This window comes from Melanostigma gelatinosum (genome assembly GCF_949748355.1).
Source record: "Melanostigma gelatinosum genome assembly, chromosome: 21".
Classification (NCBI taxonomy): domain Eukaryota; kingdom Metazoa; phylum Chordata; class Actinopteri; order Perciformes; family Zoarcidae; genus Melanostigma; species Melanostigma gelatinosum.
This window is the reverse complement of record NC_136654.1, coordinates 1,929,263-1,948,204: the sequence shown is the minus strand read 5'-3', so window position 1 is coordinate 1,948,204 and position 18,942 is coordinate 1,929,263. Positions and strand designations below refer to the sequence as shown.

Sequence of the window (18,942 nt, the reverse complement as noted above, 5' to 3'; positions counted from 1 at the left end):
GTCCTCTCCCTCTAACACGCTCCCCCTTCTTATCATATAAAACTGTTCATAGCTGGAGTGTGTCAGCCGCTGCAGCGACATCACGGGTCAGAGGTGTGAGTTTGAATATCCGTTGTTTACATTTCTAATAGAGGGCGGCTGAGGTCTGATGTATTAACGTCTTCCTCTTCCTGACCTAAGACAGAGGTGGAGGTGAAGGAGAGCGGCTCGCCCTCAGTGAATCCCTGAACAGTCTGATCAATTTCCCTTTGATCTGGCCTGCCTGCAGACGGAGATGCAACAGAGGAGATAATTCCAGCTTCCAGCGGAAAGAAGTCTCATTGGTTTTTCATGCATATTAAAGAGAGCTGACTGACAGTCGGATTAAAACACGACACTAATATATGGCGAGTGTAGTTTGCTTGTTTTTCTTAAAACGTTGTCTTTTTAAACTCGTCCATTATTGAACGGCGTCTGACAACATTAAGTAAAGAACCGAGAGAGAAAGAAGTCTCCTTCTGACTTGTTGCTGGACGACAACTCTCTCTCTCTCTCTCTCTCTCTCTCCTTCTCACTCTCTCTGTCTCTCTCTCTCTCTCTCTCTCTCTCTCTCTCTCTCTCTCTCTCTCTCTCTCTCCCTCTCTCTGTCTCTCTGTCCCTCTCGCTCTCTCTCTCTCTCTCTCTCTCGCCCTCCCTCTCTCTCGCTCTCTCTCTCTCCCCCTCCCTCTCTCTGTCTCTCTCTCTCTCTCTCTCTCTCTCTCTCTCTCTCTCTCTCTCTCTCTCCCTCTCTCTGTCTCTCTGTCCCTCTGTCCCTCTCGCTCTCTCTCTCTCTCTCTCTCTCGCCCTCCCTCTCTCTCGCTCTCTCTCTCTCCCCCTCCCTCTCTCTGTCTCTCTCTCTCTCTCTCTCTCTCTCTCTCTCTCTCTCTCTCTCCCTCTCTCTGTCTCTCTGTCCCTCTCGCTCTCTCTCTCTCTCTCTCTCTCTCTCTCTCTCTCGCCCTCCCTCTCTCTCGCTCTCTCTCTCTCCCCCTCCCTCTCTCTGTCTCTCTCTCCCTCTCTCTCTCTCTCTCTCTCTCTCTCTCTCTCTCTCTCTCTCCCCCTCCCTCTCTCTGTCTCTCTGTCCCTCTCGCTCTCTCTCTCTCTCTCTCTCTCTCTCTCGCCCTCCCTCTCTCTCGCTCTCTCTCTCTCCCCCTCCCTCTCTCTGTCTCTCTCTCCCTCTCTCTCTCTCTCTCGCCCTCCCTCTCTCTCGCTCTCTCTCTCTCCCCCTCCCTCTCTCTGTCTCTCTCTCTCTCTCTCTCTCTCTCTCTCTCTCTCTCTCTCTCTCCCTCTCTCTGTCTCTCTGTCCCTCTCGCTCTCTCTCTCTCTCTCTCTCTCTCTCTCTCTCTCTCGCCCTCCCTCTCTCTCGCTCTCTCTCTCTCCCCCTCCCTCTCTCTGTCTCTCTCTCCCTCTCTCTCTCTCTCTCTCTCTCTCTCTCTCTCTCTCTCTCTCCCCCTCCCTCTCTCTGTCTCTCTCTCCCTCTCGCTCTCTCCCTCTCTCTGTCTGGAGGATCGATAACCGTCCCGGCTGTCGAGGGCACTGAGGCCTTTTCTGTCGTTAACGCTCGGTTTATTCCAGTTTGTCAATGAAACCCATTCCACCTCCGCCGGCTTCTTCATCTGTGGGATTGAGGTAGGGGAGGATTCATCCCATGACCAAACGGTTTTTGGATCAGAAACGAGAGGCGCTTTGAAAGGAGGGGGATCTGGAGAACACTGACGTTTCTGTCACACGGAGGACGTCTTTGGGATTATCGAACTCTTACCTCAAACACAAGAAGAGGACGAAGGCGACGAGCAGCGCCACCATGGAGATGCAGTGGCCCAGGAAGCTTATGATGACGGCTATCTGGTAGTGCATCTTGCCTTTTTTCTGCAGGGAGAGAAAGAACCATTGGATGAGTCTTTTGAGGCTTCTTCTGATCTCAGGATACGATAAAAGACTTTAAAGACTGAAACCCTCTTTGCTCTATCGTTCCTTTTTCCTCTCCACAGACTCCTGCGGTGGTTTAGAAACTTTTAAAATAAAAAAATGAGTGAAAGTGTGTTGGGACTTTTATTTGAAGCTCTGGTTTTTAATTACCATTACATTAATAACAGCTACACAGTTTATTCAGTGCAATACATACGATTAATATACAATGTTTATAATTGTACAAAACAATATTGTAATGTGAAGTAATATCAATAAATAGCTGCTATTTGTAACTCCAAATGCCCCACAGCCACACGGTTAGAATAAAACGGGCCCAGGAAACGCAGACCTCGTCTGGTTCACCATGATTTGTGAATGGGACTCTTTTGCTTTGTCATCAACATTACCGTAATATATATTCATGATTAGATTATTTACAAGAGCAAAAAAGTCTTCAAACATCTATCTTTAAAAAGAGAGTAAATATCATTCATTTGAAGAATTTCAGGTCCTTTCTGTGGTTGGATTTTGTCGCTCTTTCGTCGTTTTGTATCTATTCATAGTCACTTTTCAGCTTTTTGTGGTTATTTTGTGTCTCTTTGTGGTTATTTTGTGTCTCTTTGTAGTCATCTTTTATGTCTTCATGGTCGTTTTGTGTCTCGTAATTCTTACCATAAGTCTCTTTGTGGTCGTGTTTTGTCTCTTTGTGGTCGTGTTTTGTCTCTTTGTAGTCGTGTTTTGTCTCTTTGTGGTCGTGTTTTGTCTCTTTGTAGTCGTGTTTTGTCTCTTTGTGGTCGTGTTTTGTCTCTTTGTGGTCGTGTTTTGTCTCTTTGTGGTCGTGTTTTGTCTCTTTGTGGTCGTGTTTTGTCTCTTTGTGGTCGTGTTTTGTGGTCGTGTTTTGTGGTCGTGTTTTGTCTCTTTGTGGTCGTGTTTTGTCTCTTTGTGGTCGTGTTTTGTCTCTTTGTGGTCGTGTTTTGTCTCTTTGTAGTCGTGTTTTGTCTCTTTGTGGTCGTGTTTTGTCTCTTTGTGTTCGTGTTTTGTCTCTTTGTGGTCGTGTTTTGTCTCTTTGTGGTCGTGTTTTGTCTCTTTGTGTTCGTGTTTTGTCTCTTTGTGTTCGTGTTTTGTCTCTTTGTGGTCGTGTTTTGTCTCTTTGTGGTCGTGTTTTGGCTCTTTGTGGTCGTGTTTTGTCTCTTTGTGTTCGTGTTTTGTCTCTTTTCTTTGTGGTCGTGTTTTGTCTCTTTGTGTTCGTGTTTTGTCTCTTTGTGGTCGTGTTTTGTCTCTTTTCTTTGTGGTCGTGTTTTGTCTCTTTGTGGTCGTGTTTTGTCTCTTTGTGTTCGTGTTTTGTCTCTTTGTGGTCGTGTTTTGTCTCTTTGTGTTCGTGTTTTGTCTCTTTGTGGTCGTGTTTTGTCTCTTTGTGGTCGTGTTTTGTCTCTTTGTGGTCGTGTTTTGTCTCTTTGTGTTCGTGTTTTGTCTCTTTATGTTCGTGTTTTGTCTCTTTGTGGTCGTGTTTTGTCTCTTTGTCGTCGTGTTTTGTCTCTTTGTGGTCGTGTTTTGTCTCTTTGTGGTCGTGTTTTGTCTTTTTGTGTTCGTGTTTTGTCTCTTTGTAGTCGTGTTTTGTCTCTTTGTGGTCGTGTTTTGTCTCTTTGTGGTCGTGTTTTGTCTCTTTGTGGTCGTGTTTTGTCTCTTTGTGGTCGTGTTTTGTCTCTTTGTAGTCGTGTTTTGTCTCTTTGTGGTCGTGTTTTGTCTCTTTGTGGTCGTGTTTTGTCTCTTTGTGGTCGTGTTTTGTCTCTTTGTGTTCGTGTTTTGTCTCTTTGTAGTCGTGTTTTGTCTCTTTGTGGTCGTGTTTTGTCTCTTTGTGTTTGTGTTTTGTCTCTTTGTGTTTGTGTTTTGTCTCTTCGTGGTTGTGTTTTGTCTCTTTGTGGTCGTGTTTTGATCGGATTTCCCCCACACTACCGACAGTAATCTATGCTGTAAGTGGATTTATGTAACTGGTATCGACGCCGAGATTAAACGTGGACATGTTTAATCCCTGCATCTCTCCCACCCTGAAAGACGTGATCTCATTCACTTTATTTTGGTGCAGCAGCTCAAATCTTTCACTCCTTTTAAAGTCTACGGTGGACAAATTGCTCCAAGAAATCCCTTCTGATGCAGGAATGTACATTGATGTCTGTACGATAACCCCCCCCCCCCCTCATTTTGTATTATATTTTAATGTGTAGAAAGTTACATCTTATATCTGTCCTGTCCTGAATACTTCTTCCACTACTGGATGTAATATATACTTCATATGTTTGTAGTTTTTGTTACGTCTTCTGGCTGAATGTCATGCATGTGAAACGTGACAAGTGAAATCAAATCAAACCCAACAAAGTAGACAAATCATGTGTTTTTTTCGCCCTGGGAGTTGGATGTTATTTTAAAAACACTAAATATAACTCCTAGCACATTTCCCTCTGCAGCAGTATAATGCATTTTTTCCACCAAACAGGGAATGTAGATTTCCCCCTCCACCTTTTGTATCGGAGACACGCCATAAAAGGATCATTCCAAGGGTAGTGTGACAGGCGGGATGATTACAATGATTAATGACCACACATTGAACGATTACTCTTTCGATGTATGAGTGCAGCAATAGAGATGTGGAGAAAAAAGTGAATCAGTGCTTTTAACAGACACTGAGAGACTCGGCAGTCCACCACTGGACATAAATCAAGCAAACAGGACGTGTTGGACTGGATAGCGGAGCTCAGAGAGGATAATATAAGAGCCACCCACCACCCGCCTCAGGCCACAAGAGTCAAACCCGAACCTGACTCACTCTCCTTCTGTAAGAAACAACAAAGACACTTCTCGTTTATTTGAGAACATAACCTCCAGCAAGTCCCAGAAGGACGAGAGGATTCTTTTTTCCCCTCAAAGAAACTTTCCAATAAGCCTTTGATCCTCACGGCCCCTCTTCCCAGCGGGACCACTGAATATATCCGGTTCAATACAGGCTGAACTTTTGAAATGGAAGCCACTTCAAACTCCCCCTCCTTTTTTACCCTGATATGAATCACGCCACCGCTGCCACCTGGTGATTTATATTTCATGCCATGAAAAGGAAAGAAAAACAAACACTTTTTAAAAGGTCGGACAGTCTATATCCGTCTTCTGCGGGGATCGATGGGGCATCAGACTGCGAGAGACTCCCGGAAAACAGCCAGCTGAATGAAGGGTTTCATTCCACAACATGCTCACAGATCTGTTATTATTATCTTTACCTTTATGAGCCCATAAAGTACAAGTCTAGGAGATCTGGTGACCTCATTGGCAGGTGAACATGCCCTCACAGGTACGACTAAATCCTTCACTTATATATCCTTCTTATCTATCACAATATATTTCCCATATTCATATCTGAAATCTTTTTTTACTTTAATATACTTTATTTCAGATTTTTAAAGCAAATTATGAAACACAAAACACTGACAAAAACCCAATTCCTTTTCCTATCGATACAAACCGAATTAAAAAATAAAATAAAAAGATCAACCAGTGCACAGAGACACTAACACAGTTTGATATCCTTTGAAAAGCCTTCTGGTGTCAGTGATGTATTTCAGGTGTTCTCACTCTTTTCTAAGACTACATTTCATCTTTTCAAAAAGAGTACAACTGTTTCCAAAGACCGTCTATCAAGGAGGAGAGAGGATCGCATTTCAATAACAATAAGAGTTTCCTGCCATCTTGTAATACGATGTCAGACGCCCCTAAGGTAAGGTGGACCATGCTGTCCTTCTGCAAAGCTAAACTGGCTGCTATCTGGATTGTACTTCATAATCCTCAGAGATTTAGGATCAGATTGTGTCCACACCCTGATGGATTTAATTTATCATGAGTGCAAGAGCTCCTACAGATACATTTCCGTCAATAGTTTATTATTTGTTGGCGAGTTAAAATAAATACATGTTTTTTGTTTGGTCGGAAACCACGACTAAAATGACTTTGGGCGTGTATTTTCTTCTACTTAGGAAAGAGCCAGGCGAGCTGTTTCCTCCTGCTTCCAGTCTTACATAGAAAATAGAAAAACATCGGCTTCATCCTTTCAATGCAGACGAAGGAGATCGACAGCTTTCTTTTAACAAACGGGCAGAAAGAAAACAGAACTTAGCTAATTGAACCAGCGCAGAATAACAATGTTTACGGAAACTCAAGCGTTTTTAATATTCAGTGGAGTTTCAGCAGATGGTCGGGTCACATCTCTCTTTCATGTATTTCTATATTTCACATTCAATACTTCAAGTGTCCTCTCGTCACGGCCTCATTTAGGTCATCGTGTTCTGTCTGAAAGCTTTGGTCGATCCTAATTAAAACGAGTGCTCATCGCCAGCACATCTGCATCACAAAGCAGCATCCAGGTGGTGGCTGAGAGCGCGCAAAAAAAACTCCCCAAAAACAACGACAAACAACAACAAAAGAGCAGCACGTGACTGCATACAAAGCTGGAGCACAGCAGGGCCTTCACAGAGCATCCTGCTGCTCTCATCGCCAGAGGACAGTGCGCTTTACACGAAGACAGACTCTTGTTGTGGCTGCCGCTTCTTTTGAGGAATTAACTACCGGTAAATCATGTTTTCTTTTGTGCATTCAAAAGAGAAACAGCTGCAGGTTTCAGGCTCCCACTGACACACAACACCAAAGCCAAGATGACAGTAAAGCTGCAGCGGCTGCACTCATTGTGCTGCTGGTGCATTTCACAGCACATATTTCCTTTTGTCTGTAGTGTCAGTTTAAGGCTTCAGGCTCTGAAGGGAAACAAACCTTGAATCCACATTTACTATAAATAAACATTGCGAGCAAACCTGTCGCACTCATCTTCCCCTGCTAACCTCACTTTTGTTGTCGGTTTTCTGATTATGTTTCACGCTTGGCGGGACTCCGTGAAAAGCCTCATTAATCAGGATACATGAAAGTCTTACCTCCTCGTGAAGTATGGCTTTACACATGGAGTAGTTCCCCTTCAGCGCCCACGTCCCGTTCACAAGACAGTCCCTATAAACGTTATCTGCACAGAGAGGAAGACAAGAAGCAGAACACAAAAAGTGACTTTTCTCACCCTTACGTCACATTTGAATGAACAGTTCTTGGGTTGTTTTTCGTCTTGTATCCTTGGAAATGTAAACGATGTGATTTCCTGCTCGATCGGTAGTGGCACTGCGACCTTTCCTGCGTTTGAGACTAATAGGGAGAGATATCATTCGAGGCAGGCCTACAAGCTGTGAGTTCTCACACGTTGGCTGTCGGGACCGTCTGCCGCCCTCTTCCTCAGCATCGGTATCCTTCTTTACATTCAGACGCTGTTCTACCTCCAACGAGCCCCCAACCTGTTTCCATTTCATTTATTTTACAATGAAAACATGTTGACCCACGTTATCGTCGTGTCACGCTGCCCACAAAAAGATGTACAATATAAAATATATTAGAGGGTTCTCAGTAGAAGCCCTTGGGTGGGTTCTAGATGAAACCCTTGAAATATCAAAGGCTTCTCAGTAGAAACCCTTGGGTGGGTTCTAGATGAAACCCTTGCAATACTAAAGGGTTCTCAGTAGAAACCCTTGGGTGGGTTCTAGATGAAACCCTTGAAATATCAAAGGCTTCTCAGTAGAAACCCTTGGGTGGGTTCTAGATGAAACCCTTGGAATATAACAGGGTTCTCAGTAGAAACCCTTGGGTGGGTTCTAGATGAAACCCTTGGAATATAAAAGGGTTCTCAGTAGAAACCCTTGGGTGGGTTCTAGATGAAACCCTTGGAATATAAAAGGGTTCTCAGTAGAAACCTTTGGGTGGGTTCTAGATGAAACCCTTGGAATATAAAAGGGTTCTCAGTAGAAACCCTTGGGTGGGTTCTAGATGAAACCCTTGAAATATTAAAGGGTTCTCAGTAGAAACCTTTGGGTGGGTTCTAGATGAAACCCTTGCAATACTAAAGGGTTCTCAGTAGAAACCCTTGGGTGGGTTCTAGATGAAACCCTTGGAATATTAAAGGGTTCTCAGTAGAAACCTTTGGGTGGGTTCTAGATGAGACCCTTGGAATATAAAAGGGTTCTCAGTAGAAACCCTTGGGTGGGTTCTAGATGAAACTCTTGGAATATAAAAGAGTTCATGGTAGAAATCTTTGGGTGGGTTCTTGATGAAAACCCTTCTGAAAACGGGTTCTCGAAAGAACCTCTCATTGGGGGGTTCTGGTTGAAACCTTTCACATATGGATCTAGGCATAATCCTTTTATGTTGTCATAGAACTCTCTGAAACGGTCCCAGGTGGAACCGTTCTAAAAAGTTCTACCAGGAACCAAAAAGGGTTTTCTAACGGGCACAAGCCAAAGAACCCTATATATGGTTCTAGTGTGTTGCCAAAGTGAGGCAGGTCAGCGAGTAATTTATATTAATGGGAAGTTTTACGTCAAGCTGTGACACAATTAAAAGGCAAATTTATAAAATTCCAATCTTTAGTGCCTCCTTTAGATAAAATAAATTAAAAAAGAACCGGAGATTATTTTCGATCAGTTCTGCACATTGCTGGATGAAGCGGTCCCGTATTCGGGGGTCGGCATGAAGACGCTGACAAACGATGAGTCAAACTGGATTTTTTCCGTGCGGTCTCGCTCCATCACAGCACACATTTCTCGCCACATTCACGGGACAGAAACTAAATAATCTGTGACAAATTTTGTCATTTCACATTTATTATTCCTTAAGATGAAGGAAATGAAACCATCAAACAGGACACGGTTGGGTTTGAAACGCTGCAAATGAGGCAATTTAAAGATGAAAGGAGAGATGTCGGAAATATTTTAAAGATATTCATTTGTGACATCGGCAGCCGTCTGCAGGTGAGGCGGCCGGAGGTTCGCTTAATTTAAATGATCATGACATTAAGTCGGTCCTATATAATAATGGTTGAAACAAACACAAGGGAGAAGGTTGTTTCATCTCCACACAATCAGCAGTGAGAACACGTCTTCTTCACTGAGCTATATGGACACATCTGACCCGGACCTCGAGGCGGGTCGACTCCACAGACAGTTTACAGAACTGGGAGCAGAAAGTGAAGTTTGCTGAGTAGCCGCTGACACAGTTAAAGCTGCAGCAGTGTTCTCTGCGAGAGGAAAGCTGTCAACATGTTAGAGAATGAAGTGCTTGTTTGCGTCTGTTTTCGGGGACAGTTTCTAACTTTCAGGTCCAGACAGCGAAACACAACCCTGTCTACATACACGGCTATCCTGGTTCCAGACTTTTGAAACATAAATGTTGCTATGTTTCAAAAATGTTTTGAAGCTAAAATGACGTTTGAAGAGTGAACATTGTGGAAAAGTTTCAGATATTTTCTTAATAAGATCTGTGTGATGTCACCCGCTCCAACACACACTAACGTAAACACCTGTGACGGTCATGATCACGAAGCTTCCAAGAAGGTTGAGTTGAATATTTAAAAAAAGTTTTGAATGAGATTTGAAACTTGAATCATACTGAAGATGTGGAATATTTTAAAGTTTGAATGGAGTTTCTAGCTTAAAGTATGAATTCGTGAATACGTTCTGTCAGTTTCATTTTTTGGCACAATTCTCTCGGAAAACATGGAATATTTCTGGAAGCATTGAAGGCTATAAATAATAAACTCAGACCGCTTGGGGTCCTGTCAGCTGATCTTACTCACAAACAGCTGCAACAGGAAATGAACTGGAACACATCTGGATTGTTTACGCTTGAAGACTGTGAAAGGATCTGCAGCCGAGGATGTGCTCGTTGAGTTCAACGTTTTGCTGTTTGAATCGACTTTCTACGCTTCCAGCATTCACACCCAACAAACGGAAGAAAGCAATTCCTGCCAACGAAATCTAATAAAGATTTATTACAGTGTCGCCTGAAGCTGCAACTTATTGCGCCCACTGTTTATACAATATCTCGTAATATTTAGTTTTTCAGTTTTTTACAATAATCCCTCTATACTAAAGCCAGCAGCTTATTCTGATGATAAAAATAGAGTGAAAGCAGGTAGAAAGTCTCAAATGTCAGACTCACAACAATAACAAGACACTTTTTCTGGTTTACTGATGAACATTTGAACACTAGATGGACATTTTCAAAGCTCTGTTTCAGCGAAAGAGAGAGCGACTCCATCAGTGTGTCGGTGGCCTGAGACGGAGGCTGTTAATCTCAAATAAATGTTTTAATAGTGAGAGATTTTGGGCAGGGTAAGAGATGAGATGGGACCGGGTGGCCCGAGGGCAGTGATGTGCAATGAGCTGGGTAAAAATAGCATGTTGACAGTGTAAGGGGACTGTCATCCCCAATAAAGATTACCTAGCTTGTGATATTCCCTAAATCCCAAACGCAATATCCCAGAGAGCTTTAAAATCTCTCTGAGGAGAATTATGTCAAAGTCAAAAGTTCCGCGCCGGACTGACTGTGTCACACACTGGGAAGCCAGAGTCTTGTTCAATATTTTTGGGATTCATAAAAAGCTTAAAGAATACATTTTTCAATTTCAGTGCGTAGACGGCAGTTGACTATCAGCAGCTTAAACTGCTTTATTTCCTACTGTCAGACTTGATAGTCACTGCGTGACTGACTTTAACGTGCACTGGCAAAAAAAAATCTCACATATTTTTCAGAGCGCTCCCATAATTCTCTCCTTTTATTCCAATCGGAATGTACATGACACGGCATGACCGGGCGACTCTCCTCTGGGTGTCCATGGTCCCAAATCATTTGAATGGATTCCTGTCAAAGCAATAAAAGTAAAACTTTGACTTAGAAGGCACCTATTTACCGAAACCAAAGTGCAGCGCACATGTTTAAAGAAATCGGTGAAAAAACAACCCGGAACAGGCGTCACGCTGGAGGTCTTCACGCGGAGCCGGGAGCTTAAAGGTGGGACGGTGGCGCCTTCAAATCAAGCTGGATGTCCGTGACATAAATTCCTTGTGGCACTGGACCGCACGGTGATTTATGGCTGCTCAGCCTCTTTATTAAAAAAAAAAGAGCCCACATATATATCAAACGTTTTATAGCAAAGACTGACTGTCACTGAAGATATTTCTTCATGTAATAAGCAGATAATCCTCTTTATTGTTGTATTGTTTGCTCTCTGTTTGAAACGAGGTGAAAGGAGTTTTACAGCCGACGCAAATTAAATGTGGATTTAAGGGCCGGGCAGCGTTTCAATGCTCCTTACAGCAGCAGTTGGAGGCCTGTTGGGATCAGACTCGTCTCCGTTTGTCACACTGCTGCAGAATGAAAACACGCAAGTATGTGGACAACGCCTGGAGTAATTGTTCCAGCATTTTGGTTCTTATGCTACAATGTGAGAATATAGAGGAGTAACGTACGAAGTCACTCTGGTTCTATCATCCGTCACATTGAGGAGATTACATCTTGTAAGAACGAACACAAGAAAGAATCTAAATCTGCAAGTTTCTCTTTTAGGAAACAGCTTAAACGAGGAGAGTATTTCCCACGCTGTCCATATATTTCTTTAACCCATGAAAGGGTTTCTAAAACACAGAATAGTGGATTCTTGTAGTGCCACCTCCACTGACTGTGTTACGATCCCTTTGACAGCAGGATGGAGATACCAACATACCTTACAAACTCTGCATTTTATAACAACGAGTTAAGTCAAGCGTGTCTCAGTCGCTTCTTGTGATATTGTTCTGCTGTCAGAATGCATGAGAGAGTTTTACTGCTGCAGCAAAGTGGATCTAACACAGTGAACAGTGTTATGATTGCTGTCAGTTGCAGCAGAAGGAGGAACATCTCCCTCAGACTGCAGCGGCTCCACTGTATTAACATTCTGCTGCAGTCTTCTTGCAGAGGAACGAGCCGCTGGCAGCGTCGTAAAATGCCATTTACATCCGTCACGATCTCAAGGTCCCTAAAATATACGGCTGATGTTGTTTAGTGTCGGCTGCCCGGTTCACCAGCAGTTCTATATTACCGGCAGACGGGTTTGTCTGTGGAGCTTCTTTAGAAGGATCGCAGAGGACGCCATTGTAAGCTACATCGTACATATCAGTGTCGATCTTTGCCCACTGACCGGCCATTGTTGTCTCTGCGTGGGTGATAAGTACAGTGACCGGCCCGTGCCAGGTGCTAAATCCTCCCTGTGGAAACCGGAGCTCTGTGTGGATGTGGATGGAACACCGGCTGCCCTCCGAGCCTCGAGGCTGAAGGATCCTCTTCTTCATTTCATTTCCAAACACTACAGCAAACGCACACCGCTGACTAACACAGATCAGAGGATCCTCTCTGTGGCAAAAAACGCAGAGCACAGCAGAAATCCTGCTGTGATTTTAAACTTGACACGAGCAAATACGCTGACCCAAATATCGTCACACTTACTTGGCGCTTTAACACAACGGATCAATGGCTGCAGCTCAGAAGCATCCTGCTCCTCCTCCTCCTCTGAGCATTGTGAGCACAGGTCTAATTAAAACAGGACCAGCAGGGAAGAGAAAAACATATTATTTCCACTAAATGAGTTGGTTTTTTTGCACAACTGCAGAGCAGAACAGCCTGTAAAGATCTGAGGCGTAACAGCATTTGTTTTTGCAGGTCAGCCATTGTTCGGAGCTCACAGACTCTGCGGGGAAGTGAGTGTGAACGGTTTTGCAGTGAGACGCAGCAACACTGACGGATCTCACGTTTTATGATGCAATACTTGCTTTAATTCTGTTTGTGAGTATTTGTACTGACAGAGCCTGTTTAAAGACTCGTGAGGCGGTGATGCAGGTGACAGTCTCCTCATCGCTACACACACGTCTGATGTTTTCATCTCCTTTCAGCGGAAGTTTAAGGCAAATGCTTTACATCCTTTTTACTTTTTCTGTCGAATTTCCGTCGCTTTTTCTGCAGAAATCGAAAATAATATAAATTTTACATGAATGTTTATGTACGGATTAAACAAACGAGATGCAACGTGTTAGTTAGTGAGCTTTAGGGTGCTGGCAGAAGGATGTTTCACCTGACAAATGTGGGATTTAGTATTTAGTATATATTTAGTATGAAAAATATGCTGCACAATATGCAACACAAGTAAGTATAACTAATAATGTAGTGGAGTAAATAAGACAATATTTCCCTTTTCATACCAGACATATGAAGCGGCATTAAATAACAGTGGAAGGAGGAAAGTAAGCACATTTACTCAAGTATTGTCCCCAAGTACAAATCTGAGATACTTGTACTCTACTTGAGTATTTTAAGTGCATTTAACACTTTTACTCGCTCAACAATTCAGGAAGAAATTATTTAACTTTTTATTTTTCTGCAGTTATTTCACAGCTTTAGGAAGTTTGCAAATTAAGATTGTGCATTAAATACGAATGCTTTGTTGAAGATGAAACTACAGTTTATACGAGTACAACTGAAACTGATTAGTTATATATTATTATACATCATTTAATCTTTTTTACATATGTCTTAACAATGTTGAGGACTGCTGGTTGGACAAAACAAACATTGTGAAAGTGTTACTTTGGAGGTTTTTTTTACAGTGTGCTATATGGAATCATTTTTGCGTAAACGATGTTAAAACACAATAATACTTCACTGAAGGGCCGTTAATCCAGACGTGAATCAGTCTCTGCCACAGACAGATCTACTCACAACAACCCTTTCAATCCTGAGTGTTCCTGAGCCGAACCAGACAACTGGCACATTGCTGCAACTTTCCACATCTCCACAACACTCCTACACTTGAGTAAACGCGGGTATTCCGGTGAGGAGTCGTACCTGTGTTCTGAAAACATGGGAAACTTTTTTTGCCACCTCATTTTCTTTCAGGAGAACTTGTTAAATTCATCCAAAAAACTTGTAAACTGGAGCAACTCTTGAGACATGGCGGGCCGTCGACACTCTTGAGGGAGGAAGCCGGTGCCATGTTTTCACGCTGCGTTCTGGCTCACTTCTGCATGAGACACCTCGAGGGTTTGCAGAGGACGGAGCCGTCTGTTTCTCAAGGAGGTCGAAAGAGAATAATCTACTTTCCGTGTCCGACTTACTGCAGGAATAAAACACACACACACACACACACACACACAAACCAGCTCCTCACATCACTTTTACATCTTTCTCTTTTGTCTCTTCTGTCTTTGATGCCCCCCCCCCCCTCGTCGACACGCTCACACGGGATTCATGAATTAATATTCGACGAATGCTGCACGCCGCGCTCGAGCTCATTCAACAAAAAGAGAACGCATTGCATTCCTTGTGAGTGAGCGGGAGGGTGAGCCGGGGTGAGCGTTTTGCCACCATACACCACTCTAAATAAAAAGCACCCCCCCTCCTCCTCTTCCTCTTCATCCTCTATCCACTCTGACTGGCGCAAGACCAGACAACTCACAGCCAGTCAGTGACACATGTGCACACACACACACACACACTGGTATGAAAATCCGCTGGCCTTCCTCTGGGGACCATTAAGGGGAAAGTCATTTGTGGCCAAGCTTGAACGAGTGACGAACCCAGAGGAGGGCGTGCAGCGCCACCGGGCACCGGGCACGGACTCGGCAGCTGAGCGGTCTGGATTGAAGCTTTGTGCACTATTGCCCCACCGAGATGTCTCCCTTGCATGTGTTACGTACACACACGTTTCATTTTGCCGACATTTCAAAAGTCCCCTTAAATTCGCTTTGACAATTGAATGGAAACGTAGTTATTGTTACGGTTGTTGAGTTACGTTTTTTGCATTACGTTGTCATGTTACCTTACATTAAGTTGTTACGTTGCATTGATACTTTGTTAGGTTACGTTGTCACATTGTTACATTGTTAGGTTTTGTTGTTACATTGTAACAGTACATTGTAATGTTACGTTGCGATGTTACATTGTTGCGTTAGGTTACGTTGTTGGGTTACGTTGTTGGGTTACGTTGTTAGGTTACGTTGTTAGGTTACGTTAAGTTGTTAGGTTACGTTGTTAGGTTACGTTAAGTTGTTACTTTGCATTGTTTCGTTACGTTGTAACACAAACCATGATGTTTTTTTTAAGCCTAAACCAAAAGTGTTGTTCCCGAAACCTAAACAATAATTTCACAATGTTAATGTAAAAGGAATATATTATAGTCATTATATAGTCATCATTGACCTAAACAATGACGGTATACAGTGGTGAGTTTGCAGCATGTGCCATTAAGCGACAGGTGGAGAACCTCCGGTCTAAGAGGTGTGCGCTTTGTTTTAAGCACTTATAGTGAATGACTTGTGTCACTGGGTGAATCATCTTTCCAGAATGTGATGCGCTATATATTTCTAAATGTTATCAATACTTGCCTTGACTTGCCTTGACCGCCCTAACTTCCATTGTTCCTAAAGTTGTGCCAATATATATCTATATATATATGTATGTATATTATGGAATGTATTAACGGCTCACGTTACCTCAGTCTTGTAAAAGGAAGGAGTGAGAGGAGAGGTTTCAGTCGGTTGCAATCTTCAACCACACCGCTAAAACGACGCGCTGTCCCTTTAAATCGAGGATTTGTCTCGATCTAAATTTGGAAGTCCAGCCCGGTTGGCTACCTACTGACCTGATTTGTGGAAGTGCTGTTTCACAGTACTGCTAATCAGGGCATGGACACCAACACACCACACACACACAATGGATGTCAGCTTTACTTCTGTTCAGCGTTTTTAGCAGCAGGTTGTATTTGAAGAGTCTATTTGTATTTGATGTGTATTTGATGTCGGCTGCAACTTCATCGTCACAAAGACTCAACGCTGCAGCGGTGGAATTTAACGAAGTACATTCACTCACGTTCTGGACTGAGGGACACGTCAGAGGCATTGGACTTTACAAGAGAGAGAGTTCCTTTTCACGCCACTCTACATTTGTGTGACAGCTTTAGTTGCTTTACACAACTGACACATGAAGATTTGTTATTAATTAGACCCCCAATTATACGAGTACAGTTGACATTAATAACCAATTAAAAGACTGACTGAAAATGAATTGGCAAGCTAAAATTAAAAATAATCAGTTTTTACATTGATGCATGAGTATTTAATAGAATATATAATAGTAGAAGACTTCACCTACGTTTCTCTGATTATGCTTCAATGCAGGACTTGAACGTGTATTTCCTCAGTCTGGTATTCGTACTTTTATGAAAGTAAAGGATGTGAATTCTGTGCTGCTGTTACAGTTTCCTCCTTTAGTCTGTTAACGATCGTCTGTGAGTCACGTTCTGTGGGTCCAGATGAGGGCTTAACATTTCTGGGTTCATGACTCGTCATTCTTTCTGAAACTGGAGCAGAAACCAGAATTTGCATCACTCTTCTTCTTCTTCGTCTTCCTCTTCTTCTTCTTCTTCTTCGTCTTCTTCTTCTCAGAATCCAATGTAACTGTAATTGGTTTTGCGCGTCTATAAATCTGATCATGGATTTGTCTCTTGGCGTTGGGAGTTGATCTGCGGCTGAAATACGTCCCGGATCTTCTTTCTGCACCAACAACTCAGGCTAAAAAGGGAAAGCTGACTTTTGCACTCGTGGACTTGAACTCTGCAATAATCTCCCTCTGGATCTGAGGAGAAGCAACACATCCACTCAGGCTTTTAAGTGCCCACTCCGGACCAGCCGCTCTGCACTCGCCGTCCTCTAAAGCCACGACTTACACTACTACTGCTACTACCGTATACGTTTCCTTTCCTTATCTTTCTTTCATTTAAAATATATATTTTATGGATTGACTGGACTTTTTTCATCGAATAAAAAAAGGGTTTGTGTAATAAAAGAAAGGAGCTTAAAAATAGATCAAGTGGATCAGCTGTTTACACCACAGCGCCACTTACACACACGGGAATTTATGGCAACCTCGTCTTCTGGTGGCCGTGAATCTGTCACCGGTGAAATGGAGCGGAAACGAACTGGTCACGGCCGGTTCAGCTTCCGTCTCCACAATCTTTGGTTGCACCGTTTTGTCTTGTGAAGCAATTTTGTAATTTTACAGGCTTTTCAACACCTGCACAAGACGTGCCGCCCTCCGAACTATCATACACAAACTGAAAGGCTTCCTATGAAGACGGATAATGTCCAACATGTGCTGCTTGTTGAAGCGAGCAGAATCGGACTGTTTGTGGAAAGTACGTTTACGTTCAAGTACTGTACTTAAGTATGATGTTGAGGTACTTATACCTGGGTGTTTCCATCTTTTTGCCACTTTATACTACAATTCAGAGGCAAGCAACGTACATTTTAGTGCATATATTTAACAGCTGTAGTTAATCTACAGATTTTAAACAGTAAAGCCCATGTGGCCACCGATCAGCTCCTCCACCGCTGCGCCATCACTCATCTGTGCTGTTTAGTGCGCTGTGTTCACGGCATCCTCAACGAACGAGGAGAGGAACAAACTGCTGCATTCAGCTCAAAGTGGTGAATCAACAGAAACGTCTTTAAGGTCGCCGTGTTCTACTCTCACAATGAAGCTTTTAGCAAAAGAAGTGACGGCGAAGCAGCTTCATTAAAGGTTTTGCCGTTAGCCTCTTCTGACCTCGTCGGTGAAAAAAATATGAAATATTCAAGAAGGATAAATAATAAATTCAGGCTAAAAATACACCATCAAGTTAAGTCTTCATTTAACTTGACTTCAGGGGTGATGTCGTCGGGTTTTAACATTCAGAAAGTGATTCGGCCCTAAATCTGCGTCGAGTAAACACCGTGTTCCACAGTCAGCTGATGGGAGGTCTGTTTTAAGGCTTTCAGTCTGCGCTCGAATGGAGATTATGTTGAAATGCTGAAGCTGAACTGAAGCTTGCAGTGTCAAATTACTGGTGATCTGAATTATAACCCGTCTCTCTCTCTGTGCCCAGGGTCCTCTGGGGCTTCCACACTTTAAATGAGCAAGAAACACGTCGGCTTTTATCTCCTAAATGTACTGACTTGTGTTTTCTGTGCTGCGTTTGTTTGACCTTCAGAGTGCCGCAGTGCAATAAATGAAACCACGTCACAGACTACTGATCCATATTTGATCAGAATCATTTACTTTTTAAACGATCAGAGTTACCTGGGCTTTGGGTATCAGCTGATACCGTCGTTTGATGAATAATCTTTGTGCCTCGCTGTGTGGAAGAGTAAAAACAAAGCCCAGCTGAGGCTGATGGCGATGTCGTTAGATGTGCAGGTATCTGACCACAGACTGTAAGAAGTGGACGTAGTCGTTGTGACGTCACTCGTTGGTTTGTGGAGTTCGGCGGTTTCGGCTTCGCCATCTTGGATTACAGCCGTTGCCGTGTTTTTTTCCGCAATCAACGAACAGAAGTGAGCATATCTGGACTGAGGAGGAGCGACGTAGAGACGCCGTATACGTCTCTGGTGAATTCATTTGTGTACGCAATTGCGTAAACAGGATGTGCCCGAGGGGAAGACGAGTAAGGGTGGAGGGAGGTTTGGGTCCCTTGAATCTATCGTTCCTTGTTTAGCTGCAGGAGCGTTGCCGCGGGAGGACTTACTGGTGGTGTTGTATCTGATGCCGTAGAACATCTCCGGACAGGGTCGTGACACCATCTGGCCCGCGTCGCTCCTGGGCCAGCAGGTGCCGATGCCATCGACGGAGGTGTCGCAGTAGAGGCCCGAGCCTGCAGCGCGAGGACAGAAATGTCAGACGCAGACCGTACAGGACATTCCCGGCGTTGGCTCGGCACTGCATCATACCGACAGCGCAATGTGTTTGTGCACGGGAGTTAATGATTGCTCCCGAGTGTTGTCTCCAAATCTATTGCCAGCATTGTCTTTGATGTTAGCGTCTATGATCTGAGTTCAGATCAAACATATTCCACAACAACATCTGCTTTGTAGCGCTGCATTGAATGAGTTTCACACTTTGTGAAAAGAGGGAAACGTGCTTCGACTCACCGCTCCACAGACCTGTGGCGTTGCTCAGGGTTTGGTTCCAGGTGGAGGCCAGCGACTGTACTGCAAAATCCAGAGGGAAAGACATTCATCAACAACCTCAATCTTTGTTTGCACACTTCAG

General features: G+C 43.5%; 1 protein-coding gene across 3 annotated transcripts in view; it reads right to left on the bottom strand.

Annotated features, from left to right (window-relative positions):
- The window catches only part of LOC306794700 (corticotropin-releasing factor receptor 1), a 44,712-nt gene that overhangs the window by 18,689 nt on the left and 7,081 nt on the right, over positions 1–18,942 (bottom strand). For 2 of the 3 annotated variants that reach the window (XM_079292880.1, XM_079292881.1), the window contains 4 exons: positions 18,822–18,881; positions 18,419–18,544; positions 6,891–6,976; positions 1,778–1,884 (listed from right to left, as the gene is read on the bottom strand). In XM_079292880.1, the coding sequence (XP_079149006.1) occupies positions 1,778–1,884; positions 6,891–6,976; positions 18,419–18,544; positions 18,822–18,881 (379 nt within the window). Of the gene's footprint in view, positions 1–1,777; positions 1,885–6,890; positions 6,977–16,008; positions 16,112–18,418; positions 18,545–18,821; positions 18,882–18,942 lie in introns of those variants that run through there. The other variant, XM_079292882.1, reaches the window with a different exon arrangement.